The sequence below is a fragment of the Dromiciops gliroides genome, chromosome 2 (genome assembly GCF_019393635.1).
Source record: "Dromiciops gliroides isolate mDroGli1 chromosome 2, mDroGli1.pri, whole genome shotgun sequence".
Taxonomy (NCBI): Eukaryota; Metazoa; Chordata; class Mammalia; order Microbiotheria; family Microbiotheriidae; genus Dromiciops; species Dromiciops gliroides.
Genome location: NC_057862.1, coordinates 287,733,267 through 287,745,847, shown reverse-complemented (window position 1 = coordinate 287,745,847; position 12,581 = coordinate 287,733,267). Strand labels below are relative to the sequence as shown.

Below are 12,581 nucleotides of genomic sequence, written 5' to 3'. Positions count from 1 at the left end.
CAGGGTAGGAACCATGATTTTTCTCCATTTTATATCTCTCCCCAGGGCCTAGGTCAGTGCTCTTCACAGAAAAGGAACTTTTTTTTTCCAGAGCTGGAGTTCTATCCACTGCACCATCTAGCTGCCCCAGAAAAGGAACTTTTAAAAATGCTGTTGGGTGAATGGATGAATTTTGGGGGGAAGACAAGAAGGAAGAGAATATGGGCAGCTAGGTGGTACAGTGGATAGAGCTCCAGCCCTGGATTCAAATATGGCCTCAGATACTTGACACTTACTAGCTGTGTGATGCTTGGGCAAGTCACTTAACCCAAATTGCCTCACCAAAAAAAAATAAATAAATAAGGAAGAGAATAGACTTGGTAATTAAACTCTGGGAAACCATAACTAAAGGTCCTCTTAAGAGTTTGATTATTTTTGGAGGGGGGGGGGGCGGCAAGGCAATGAGGGTTACGTGACTTGCCCAGGGTAACACAGCTAGAAAATGTCAAGTGTCTGAGGCCAGACTTGAACTCAGGTCATCTTGAATCCAGGGCCAGTGCTTTATCCACTGTGCCACCTAGCTGCCCCCAAGAGCTTGATTTTTAGGACAAATCACAGAGTGTCCAACTTCACTGAACCTCAATTAACTTATACAATTTCCCTCCAAGAATATATCTATATTGAGAATATAAATAGGTTATTTTGTAAATTAATTTTTATTCATTTATAAACATTTTTTTATTTTGAGCTCAAAATTCTCTTCCTCTTTCCTGCTCCTTCCTGCTCCTTCCCCACCCACTGAGAAGGCAAACAATATGATATCCATTATACATGTGAAGTCATACAGAACATATTTCCATATTAGTCATGTTGCAAAGAAAAAAAGAAGCAAAACAAAGTGAAAAAAACCATGCCTCAACAGGCACTCAGAATTCATCAGTTCTTTCTCTGAAGGTGTAAAGCATTCTTCATTATGAGTCCTTTGAAATTGTTGTGGATCAGAATAGCTAATTGATATTGATATTGATATTGATCAGAGTAGCTAATCCTTTCACAGTTGATCATCATTACAATATGGCTCTTATTATATACAATGTTCTCCTGGTTATGCTCATTTCACTTTATATCAGTTCATAAAAGTCTTCTCAGGTTATTCTGGAACTACCCCCTTGTCAAACCACACACACACACACACACACACACACACACACACACACACACACACACACACACACTTTTAGCCTGGTTCCATCATGCTCAGCATTGTTGTTCACTATCATTCAATTATTTCCTGATAAATCTCCACAATTTGTATAGCCATTCCCCAATTGATGGAGATTTCTGTACTATCCACTTCTTTACCACCATAAAAAGAGATGCTAAAATATTTTTGTAAATGTAGGCCCTTTCCTTTTTCCTTTGATCTCTTTAGGATATAGACCTAGTACTGGGGGGCAGCTAAGTGGCACAGTGGATAAAGCACCAGCCCTGGATTCAGGAGGACCTGAGTTCAAATCTGGCCCCAGACACTTGACACTTACTAGCTGTGTGACCCTAGGCAAGTCACTTAACCCTCATTGCCCCACCCCACCCCCCACCAAAATAGCTAGACCTAGTACTGGCACTGCTAGACTATAAGTTGGTTCTAAAGGGGATTTGTGCTACCTTGTTACATAGCAAACTCCCTGTCTCTGGAATTATAAAAGGAGATACTGAATAATCCAACTCTGGGAAAAGATGTAGAAGGGATTCCTTTATTGGGTGGGAAGTTGGACCTATGATTCTGTGACTATAAAATGCTATGCATTTTCCCCCTAGCTAATCAGGAAATACTTCAGAAGGTGGAAGTAGAGTATGAAACAATGCCTGGATGGAAGACAGATACAACTGGGGCCAGAAAATGGGAAGACCTCCCTCCCAAGGCTCAGAATTACATCCGGTTTGTGGAGAATCACATTGGCGTAGCAGGTGAGTTTTTGTTGGATCATTTCAGTCATTTCCAGTTCTTCCTGACCCCATTTTGGGTGTTGTTATTGTTGCTGTTTTTGGCAAAGACACTGGAGTGGTTTGCCATTTCCTTCTCCAGCTCATTTTACAGATGAGGAAACTGAGGCAAACGGGGTTAAGTGACTTGCCCAAGGTCACAAAGCTAGTAAGTGTCTGAGGCCAGACTTGAACTCATGTTCTCCTGACACTTACATTCAAACTCCATAGTTCTTTCTCTGGACGTAGAGAGCATTTTTCATCAAGAGTCTTTTGGAATTGTCTTGGATCATTGTATTGCTAAGAAAAGCTAAGTCAATCATAGCGGATCATCACAAAATGTTGTTGTTACTGTGTACAATGTTTGCCTGGTTCTGCTTACTTCACACAGCATCAGTTCACATAAGTCTTTCCAGGTTTTTCTGAAATCAGCCTGCTCAGCATTTCTTATAACACAATAATATTCCACTGCATTCATATACCAAGACTTGTTCAGCCATTCCCCACTTGATGGGTATTTCCTCAATTTCCAATTCTTTGCCACTACAAAAGGAACTGCTATAAATATTTTTGCACATGTGGGTTCATTCCTCTTTTTTATGATCTCTTTGGGATACAGACCTGGTAGTGGTATTGCTGGATCAAAGGGTACGCACACTAAACTATGTCTTGGGGCAGCTAGGTGGCACAGTGGATAAAGCACCAGTCCTGGATTCAGGAGGACCTGAGTTCAAATCAGCCTCAGACACTTATTAGCTGTGTGACCTTGGGCAAGTCACTTAACCCTCCTTGACCTGCAGAAAAATAAATAAACAAACAAGCAAACAAACAAATAAATAAATAAAAGATAAATAAACTATGTCTTGAAGGAAGCTACAGATTCTTGAGGCAAAGGGGAAGGATGAGAACCTAGATATGATAACCCCTTGTGTCATTTATCTCCCCTGATTGTTAGGAGGAAAGGTCTAGAGAAGTTATCATCATCATTATCATCATCTCAGTTATTATTGTTATAATTATTTTAAATCCTGATTTGGTTTTTTGTTTTGGGGGTTTTTTTTGTTTTTGTTTTTTAGTGAGGCAATTGGGGTTAAGTGACTTGCCTAGGGTCACACAGCTAGTAAGTGTTAAGTGTCTGAGGCCGGATTTGAACTCAGGTACTCCTGACTCCAGGGCCAGTGTTCTATCCACTGCGCCACCTAGCTGCCCCCTGATTTGTTTTTTAATCTAAAAAAAAACTCATAGCACAGGGGAGGACTGATCAAAGTGTTCTAAATAGGCTAACTTCACTGTCCATATTCATCATGAAATAATGAGTGAATAAAAATTAACAATAGTGTTAGGCATGATAGTACTGGGCCAAAGGTTAAGACAGGTCACAGTTAATGAGCCCTGTAAGTTACTAATGATTTTCTTCACATCATAATGAGGAAGGCAGTGCAAGTATTGTTCCCATTTTGTAGAAGAGGAAAATGAGGCTGAGAGGGGTAGTAACTTTACCAAGGTCATCAAGCTAGCAAGTACGAGATCCAGGACTCAGAGTAAGCAATGACTTGATAGTTCACTGAATCTCAATTGGAAAGGGCCTTGGAAAGCAAGGTGATACAGTGGACAGAATGCTGAAATTGGACTCAGAGGACTCCTTGTAGCGCCCCAAATCTACCTTTCCTCATTGTATCCAGTCTGTTCTTGGTTCTTGATGCAAACACTGCTGCCAGCTGCTTCTCTACCAGGGGATGCTGCCAGGATACCAATGAAAAATCCAAATCCTCTGACTAAGAATGAGGGAGTGCAGGGATGAGATTTAAGCTGAAGATGTGATATTCTCTTCCTCCAGCCTCCTCTATTCTTCCTCCACCTCCCACTCCACACCACCCCCTCCCCCAAACTTAGCAATTCATTCTCAGGATTGTTTGACTCCAGAGCCAAGATAGAGAAGCATAGGCAGCAATTCAGCTGAGCTCTTCCAACATTCTCCTCCAAACAACTTTAAAATAACTCCTCAAATTGAATTCCGGATGGCAGAGCCAACAAAAAGTCAAGGTGAGACATTTTTCCAGCCCAAGACAACTTAGCAATTCATCAGGGTTGGTTTGGAGTACAATGCAGACAGAGGCAACACCACCACCGCAAAACCAGGAGCAGGCCTGAGAGGTGCCTACAAAGATTGCAGCAGTAGCAGCTTCAGGAGCTCTAAGTGCACGGATGGTATGGGAGGGAGTGGGACAACTGGTCAGAAAAAGATTACAGGGGACACTTTGTTGGCAATGGGTACAAGACCATGTTGTATTGCAGTTCTGGGTTGTAGTTCCAGGTATAAGTATAGCACTAATGCTTTTGGCTGAAGGGGTGCAGGGGACCTGGTCACAGTTTCAGGGCCAAGAAGAGCACTTGCAGCATAGGAGAACAGGGACGCTTCATTGGGAAAGACCATAACATAGGCCAAGACCACAGTGATCACAGATTTCCTTGGATCATACCACCTTAGAAACACTGAAAACTTATAGACCCCCCCCCCCCCCGCCAGGACTAGCTCTGAAAACAGCAGCCAAAAAAACCCCCTGAAGCTTGGGATAATGACCCCTCCACCACAGAAGCAGAGCCCAACTTTAACATAAAGTTAAAAGTAAAAAAATAGGCTGGGAAAAATTAACAAACAACAACAACAAAGAACCTGAAAAATATGACCATAAAAAACTATTCTGGTGACAGGGAAGTTCAGGACACAAACTCAGAAGAAGATAAGGATGTCAAAACAGCCTCAAAGAAAAATGTGAATTGGACATGAGCCCAAGAAGAATTCCTGAAAAAAACCTCAAAAAGGATTTTAAAACTTAAATGGGAGTGGTTAGAGGAAAAAATTGGGAAAATAAATACATAAATGAGAAATGATGCAAGAAAATTATGAAAAGAGAGTCAACAGCTTGGTAAAAAGGCAAAAAAATACTAGAAATATCAGCTTAAAAACCAGAATTAACCAAATGCAAAAAGAGATACAAAAATTCACAAGAAAAGAATTCCTCAAAAAGTAGAATTGACCAAATAGAAAAAGAGGTACAAAAGCTCACTGAGGATTTTTGTACTATAACACTCTCCCTTTGCTTGTCTTTCGATCCAAATCTCTTTGGTACTGAACTAGCTCTTGATTTTATACAATATCTTCCACTCTCCATGACCAGGTCCCTCAACCAGTTAGAACAGACTTCCTGTTGCTTGTCGCTCCAGTTCATCCAGTATCTTGAAAGGACTTTTCAAATTTATTCTTAAAGTCTGTAATTGATTGATTGAGATTATATTCTCACCTGGTTAAGGTATCAGGGATTGGCATAGTATTACTTACTTTAAAATGAGGTGAAATAACATTCATTTAGAGGGGTAGCTAGGTGGTACAGTGGATAAAGCACCAGCCCTGGGATTCAGGAGGACCTGAGTTCAAATCCAGCCTTAGACACTTGACACTTACCAGCTGTGTGACTCTGGGCAAGTCACTTAACCCTCATTGCCCGCAAAAACAAAAACACAAACAAACAAACAAAAATAACATTCATTTAATGTCCCTGCTTCCTTACCCAAACTTTAATGTGCTAAGGGCCAACTATTATTACTGCCCCTATACCCCAGGCTTATCAAACTACCTTAAAGGGATCCAGCTAATTTGATAATCAGAAAAAGGTAGAAAAATATGAAATTGGCAATTTCCATTGGTGCCACAAATTTTTCCCACAAAGTGTCCCTTGTTCTCCCTTTCAGACCTTTTCCCCCTACATTTTCTCCTTTTCAGCCCCATCTCTACCCCCTGCTCTTCTAATGCCTCAAGTCCACTTTGTCTGAGGAAAACATTCTATAAACTCATTCACCTGGAGAGGTTAAGGATTGAATATGCAATTCCTATGGGGATTATATTTTTAAGGCATCTAGAGAGAACAATGTTTAACCCAAAGGAATAATAGTATAATTGTGGGAAGAGGTCTCAAGAAGAGTTTTTTATGGGATCTGTCTTCAGCATTTTTATCAAAGATTTAAATGGAAGCATAGAGAGTTCACCCACCGAATCTGCAGGTGTTACAGAGCTAAATGAAATAGCTAATACATTGGACAACAGAGTCAGCATCCATAATGATGCTGACCTGCTAGAACAAAGGGCAAGCTAGATCTATGCAATAGAGACCAATGTAAAGTCCTCAATCAAAACTCATATGTACAAATACAGGATAAAGGAAGCACATCTAAACAATTGTTTGCATGAAAAAAAATTTATGCTTTAAAGGGCAAGAAATAGGATGGTACCCAAGATGGTGGAGAGAAGCCAGGCAGTTGCCTGAGCTTTCCTGTGTTTCCCTCAAAAAGAACATGGAATCGGGCAGCTAGGTGGCGCAGTGGATAGAACACTGGCCCTGGATTCAGGAGGACCTGAGTTTAAATCCGGCCTCAGACACTTAACACTTACTAGCTGTGTGACCCTGGGCAAGTCACTTAACCCCAATTGCCTCACCAAAAGAAAAAAAAAAAGAACATGAAATCAAGCCTCTAAACGGATTCTGAAACTACAGAATCTACAAAAAGACAGAGAGACACAATCTTCCAACTTGAGAAGACTTCATGAAGGGTCAGTCTCACTTGGGCAAAAGGGGAGAGCAGTGCAGCTCAAACAGCACAACACAGCATGGAGGGGGTCTAGGCAAGTCAGCAAGAGGCTCTTGGCCACAGCAGAACAACTGAGGCCCCTTGATCCTGGTGCAGCGGGCCAGTTGTGAGATCTGCCAGCACCAGCTGAGAGGACAGGCTACCAGCTGGAGGGCCACCCACAGGACAGGAGTGACTGGGTCAGGCCATCCCAGCACCAAGAGCAAATGCAGGGAGCAAGCCCAGGGTGGTGAGGAATCTACAAGCCACAAAGGCCTCAGAGTAGAAAGCTAGTGAGTGACACAGCCCCATCCCCCATCACAAGAAGCTTGAAACTGTGACCCTTGTACCCCAGGAGCTGACCTCAACTTAAAAAAAAATAAAAATAAGCCACAATATGAGTAAGAAACAGAAAAGGGCTCTTACCATTGAGAGCTTCTGTGTCGACAGGGAAGAGTTAGCCACAAACTCAGATGAGGACAATACTCTCAAATTGCCTACATGTGAAGCCTCAAGAGGGAAGATGAATTGGTCTCAAGACCAAAAAGCCTTCTTGGAAGAGCTCAAAAAGGATTTTAAAAATCAATTGAGGGGCAGCTAGATGGCGCAGTGGATAGAGCACCAGCCCTGGAGTCAGGAGGACCTGAGTTCGGATCTGACCTCAGACATTTAACACTTACTAGCTGTGTGACCCTAGGCAAGTCGCTTAACCCCAATTGCCTCACCCCCCAAAAAAAAAATCAATTGAGAGAGGTAGAAGATAAAATAGGGAGAAAAATGAAAGCTACACAAGAAAATTATTTAAAAAGAGTCAACAGCTTGGAAAAGAAAGCACAAAGATTGACTGAAGAAAACAATTTTAAAAATTAATTTGGCCAAATGGAAAAGGAGGTACAAAAGCTTACTGAAGAAAGCAATGCCTTGCAAAATAGGATGGTAAAATGTAGAGATCTCCAAAGTAGGAACCAGGTGGGTTGCATTTTAGTTTCCTGTTCTACCATGAATTTAATGAATGAACTTGGGCAAGTCACTTCCTCTTTCTGGACCTTCCTTTCCCTACTTATAAAATGAGGAGTTGATGATCTCTAAGATCTCTTCTGGCTCTAACATCCTGAATCTAAATTTTCTTTTCCTGACAGATGCAATGCCCACACATCAGAAACCGGTGTTCATGATGCCATCTCTCCCTTCCTTCCTCACACACCCACCTCCTAACCAGCCTTCTTCAGTTAGCTGGCCACCCTTGCTGTTGTCCTGAGAGCAAGCACTATTTATTTATTTTTAAAATATTTTATTTTCCCCCAATTACATGTTAAAATGATTTAATATTTTTTAAAACTTTGAATTCCAAATTCTATCCCTCCCTCCCACCTTCCCCTCCCCCAAGACAGTAAGTAATCAGATATAGGTTATACATGTGCAATCATATAAAATATTTCCATATTAATTGGTTGGTTCATTGTTGTCTGTTCTAGAAGAGAAGCAAAATGATATCACTGTTAGAGCCCTTCGATTTTCAATTCTTAGCCACCACAAAAAGAGCTGCTATAAATATTTTGAGCAAGTTCTATTCAAAGAGAAAAAAACTGTATACTATCCCATACTGTCCTCTTTCCCCATCCCTAAGTAATTGTTAAATTTTCACTGTAAGCATTTACACCTTGGATATCAATGAGTGTTACAAATCAGGGCTTGATTTATTGTTTTGTTTATTGTCTAGACTTAAGAAAGTGATGGAGAAAATGTTAATAATGTAAATTAAACTTAAAAATGGATTGTATATACTTTTTTTTCCTGAAAGTTGGTTATTAAAAATTTACCAGCACACATGATGTTGGAACCTCCCAGTTTTGTCTAGAAAGCCTAAAAAGTATCATATTTATTCACTTGTCCTCTTTCATTGTTTCATTATTCCTCCAATAGGTGGTGTATGGAGGTGTGGAGGGGGTAAAGATAATCTTTGAGGTCACTGAAATTCTGAGATTCTATCTTCATTCTGTCTTGGTTAACAGCTATTTACAACCATCCATACATAGCCCTTTCCTATGATTAAAATCTGTAATTAAATCCTTCATTAGTGGCATTAAAAATATTACTTATCCTCAACTATTCTTCCATTTTAGTTTTTTTAATGAAATTACAGCAGGTTTGAAATTAATTTATTGTCTTTTATTTGCTCTAATAACTATTTGTTATTTTCTGTTTTTCAGTTAAGTGGGTTGGAGTTGGAAAATCAAGAGAATCTATGATTCAGCTCTTTTAAACAGAGAAAGAACTTCAGTCCTGAGAAGCACAATTCAACAGTCATCTGTTCCCCCACAGCCACAGAAGCTATTCTGTTACTGATCAGACTAAGTTGAAAAGATTATGGAAAAAAAATTAAAAACCATATTTTCTGTATTTTTATATATTTATCTAAGCCTTCAGATCTCAAATTCCATGGTAATTTAGAAGGTATTTGGAATCCAAAATTATATAAACCCAAAAATTTAGAATCATGCAGCTCAGAATGAGAAGGAACAAAAATAACCAAAGGAAAGAGGCAAGGCCTGGAAGTCAGAGGACCTAGAGGGGGTTCTAGTGCTGGCTCTGGCACTAACACCTTGTGTATGAGACCACGGGCCTCCCTGGACCTCAGTTTCTACAACTGTAAAGTTAGGTGAGCCAGTGAGTGATCTTTTAAGGCTTCTCCCAACTCTTGACATTCTGAAAATCACCTAATTTTGTTTCCATGTGGACTTCTTTGGTACTATATATAGGGTCATGGAAAGAGCAGGCAAGGTGCTATCAAGAGAGCTGGATTAAATTCCTGATTATACCCTCACTAGCTATAGGACCACGGGCAAATCATTTCCCCTATTGGTGCCTCAATTTCCTTGCCGATAAAATAGACATGTCTTACCTGTTTCACAGAACTGTTGCAAGAAAGTGCTTTTAAACCTTAAAGCACAATAAAAATGTGAATTATTCTACTTCTTAGCAATAATTACATATGTATACATAGAGAGAAATATGCATCTACTTCTTTATATACACATATATGCAATAATTGCTGATGGACAAGAGCCACTATATATAAAGGTTTAATACAATTTTAATCTAGTTTCAGCACCAAAAAGCCATGGGTAGATTGCCAGCCTAACAATTCTATTGAGGATTCTTCTCTGAGACTTCATCAGGATCTTTTCCAACGCACAAAGATAAGCAGCGTGTTTTCTCAGGCAACTAAAACAGAACAAGCTAGTATTGGAAAAATCAACAAACATTTGCGAAGTGCCTGGTATGAGAAAACACCGTGCAAAGTGCTGAGGATGCAAGGCAAACTGAGACAGGCCTTTCCTTCAATGAGCAAACAAAGGCACGTTTCAGATAAACAATGGAAAATGCAACTATCTTGCACAAGACCAGTTCTGGCTCTATTGTTAGCTAGCTGTGTGACCTTGGGAAAGTCTATTCCTCTCTGAACTTCCATTGTCTCCTCTAAAAATGAGGGAATTAGACCAGGTGATCTCTAAGGACCCTTGCAGCCCTGACATTCTATGAATACTCAATAAATATCCATTGGTATAAAGGATAAAGGAAAACAATTGAGAACACTGGACTTCGAATTAGAGTACCTTTGAATCCCGGTTTTGTTGCTCACCTCCTGTATGAGAGAGTTGTTTAACCCTTCTAACCCTCAGTCACCTCATTCAAAGTCCCCTCCAATGACATCAAATGGTTTTACCATCCCACAAAGACTGTGTGGGAGAGGCTCTAATTATTTTAATTACTATTCTCTTCCTACTGACTTCCTCAAGACTGCTCTTTAGAAGCTATTTTAAATCTCAATCAACGTCTTACCTAACTAAACATGTTATAAGAATGGAAATGTTAATAATAGTTCAGATTTCTACAGCACTTTAAGATTTATAACATGCTATCCTCCCAACAACCCAGTGAGTTAAGTAATACTAATAGCAGTCCCATTTTGCAAAAGAGAAAACTGAGCCCTATGGCAGGTAAATGACTTGCACCGAGTCAGAGAGCTAGCAAATGGTGGAGCCAACCCACATCACCTAACTTTGTCCACTGCTCCATATTTCTTCTCCTAACTTTAATGGATATATCACTAGAAAAGAAAGATGACTGGAATCAAGCAGTGTGGCAGCCATGTAGCAAAGTGGATAGAGTGCTGGGCCTTATAATTCTTCCCTAATTTTTTTTTTAAGTGAGACAATTGGGGTTAAATGACTTGCCCAGGGTCACACAGCTAGTAAGTGTTAAGTGTCTGAGGTCGGATTTGAACTCAGGTACTCCTGAATCCAGGGCCAGTGCTCTATCCACTGCGCCACCTAGCTGCCCATGGGCCTTATAATAAGTAAAACCTGAGTTCAAATCCAACCTCTGGACAAGTCACTTAACCTCTGTTTGCCCCTCTCATCTACAAAATGGGAATCATAATATCACCTATCTCTCAGAGTTGTTCTGGGGATAAAATGAGATATTTATAAAACACTTTGCAAACTTTAAAGCACTATATAAATGCTAGTTATTATCCTCATCATGATCAGTATTATTGTATAAATATCCCTGGGTTCAAGTCCCAGCTATGTAACAAAGTAGCTGTGAAACTTTTGACTGGATATCAGGAATCATAGGAGCAAACTGAACCTCCAATATTTATTATCCATCAACAGCACTACTGGCCATATGTCCAAGGAAGTCAAACAGAAACTAAGGTCCATTTATATATTCACAGTGGCACTCTTTGTGTTAGCAAAAAACTAACAACAAAGTGGGTTCAATCAAGGGGATGAATGGCTAGGAAAAATCCTATAAAATATGAATATAATAGAATATTATTGTGCAGTAAGAAATGAAAATGAGTAATTCTGATAAACATAGGAAGAATTGTACGAACTAATGCAAAGTAAAATAAGCAGCACCAAAAGATCAATATACAGAATAATGATATAGCAATGTAACTAAAAAAAATCATTTAGGGAAGCTGAGTTCCAAGTAACTGAAAAACCACTGATGATCTCAGAGAACAGATAATGAAACGTACTCCCCAATCACAGCAAAGGGAGAGGAGGACTACTAAGACAGAATGTTGTATACAGCAGCAGTGTCAAATTCAACGGGCCACATGCCATACAAAGAATCCTTGAAGACCCAAGGAAACCACATACTAACATGATCTATGTTCTATTGTATTTTTATTTTGTTAAATATTTCTCAATTACATTTTAATCTGGCTCGGGAAGCATTGAAGAGTGTCATGGACTGCTGGGGTGAATCTTTGAGACCTCTGGCATACAGGATCATAAATATTTTAATTATTTTTCTTTGTCACAACAGATGGTTCACTTGGAAGGGAAGGAAAGGTTGTTTGGTTTGTAAGGTGGCTCTTTCCCCCCAAAATAACTGAGACATACAGACAAAAAATAAAAATATTGAAGTCAAGCACTATGCTAAAACACAAATAGCAAAGTGAGATAGTTTCTGGTTTTTTTAATCATAAAAGTATTTTATTATTTTCCAGTTACATGTAAAGATAGTTTTCAACATTTTTTTTCATAAGATTTTTAGTTCCAAATTTTTCTCCTTTCCTCCCTTCCCTTCCCCATCCCCAAGACAACAAGCAATCTGATATAGGTTATATATATACAATCACATTAAACATATTTCTGCATTAGTCATGCTGTGAAAGAAGAATCAGAGCAAAAGGGAAAAACCTCAAAAAAAGATAAAAAACACACAAAAAAGTAGAAACAATATGGTTCAATCTGCAATCAGAATCCATAGTTCTTTTTTCTGCATGTGGAGAACATTTCCATCATGAGTCCTTTGGAATTGTCTTGGATCATTGTATTGCTGAGAAGAGCTAAGCCTAACACAGCTGATCATCACATAATGTTGCTGTTACTATGTACAATGTTCTCCTGTTTCTTCTCATTTCACTCAGCATCAGTCCACTTAAGTCTTTCCAAGTTTTTCTGAAATCTGCATGC

At 39.5% G+C, this 12,581-nt stretch overlaps 1 protein-coding gene across 1 annotated transcript in view; it reads left to right on the top strand.

The window, feature by feature from the left end:
* The window catches only part of ADSS1 (adenylosuccinate synthase 1), a 91,333-nt gene extending 82,334 nt beyond the window's left edge, over positions 1-8,999 (top strand). Inside the window, exons 12-13 of the mRNA XM_043986593.1 lie at positions 1,798-1,947; positions 8,796-8,999. Coding sequence (XP_043842528.1) covers positions 1,798-1,947; positions 8,796-8,848 — 203 coding nt within the window. The 3' untranslated portion in view covers positions 8,849-8,999. The remainder of the gene's footprint in view (positions 1-1,797; positions 1,948-8,795) is intronic.
* Positions 9,000-12,581: the final 3,582 nt, after the last annotated feature.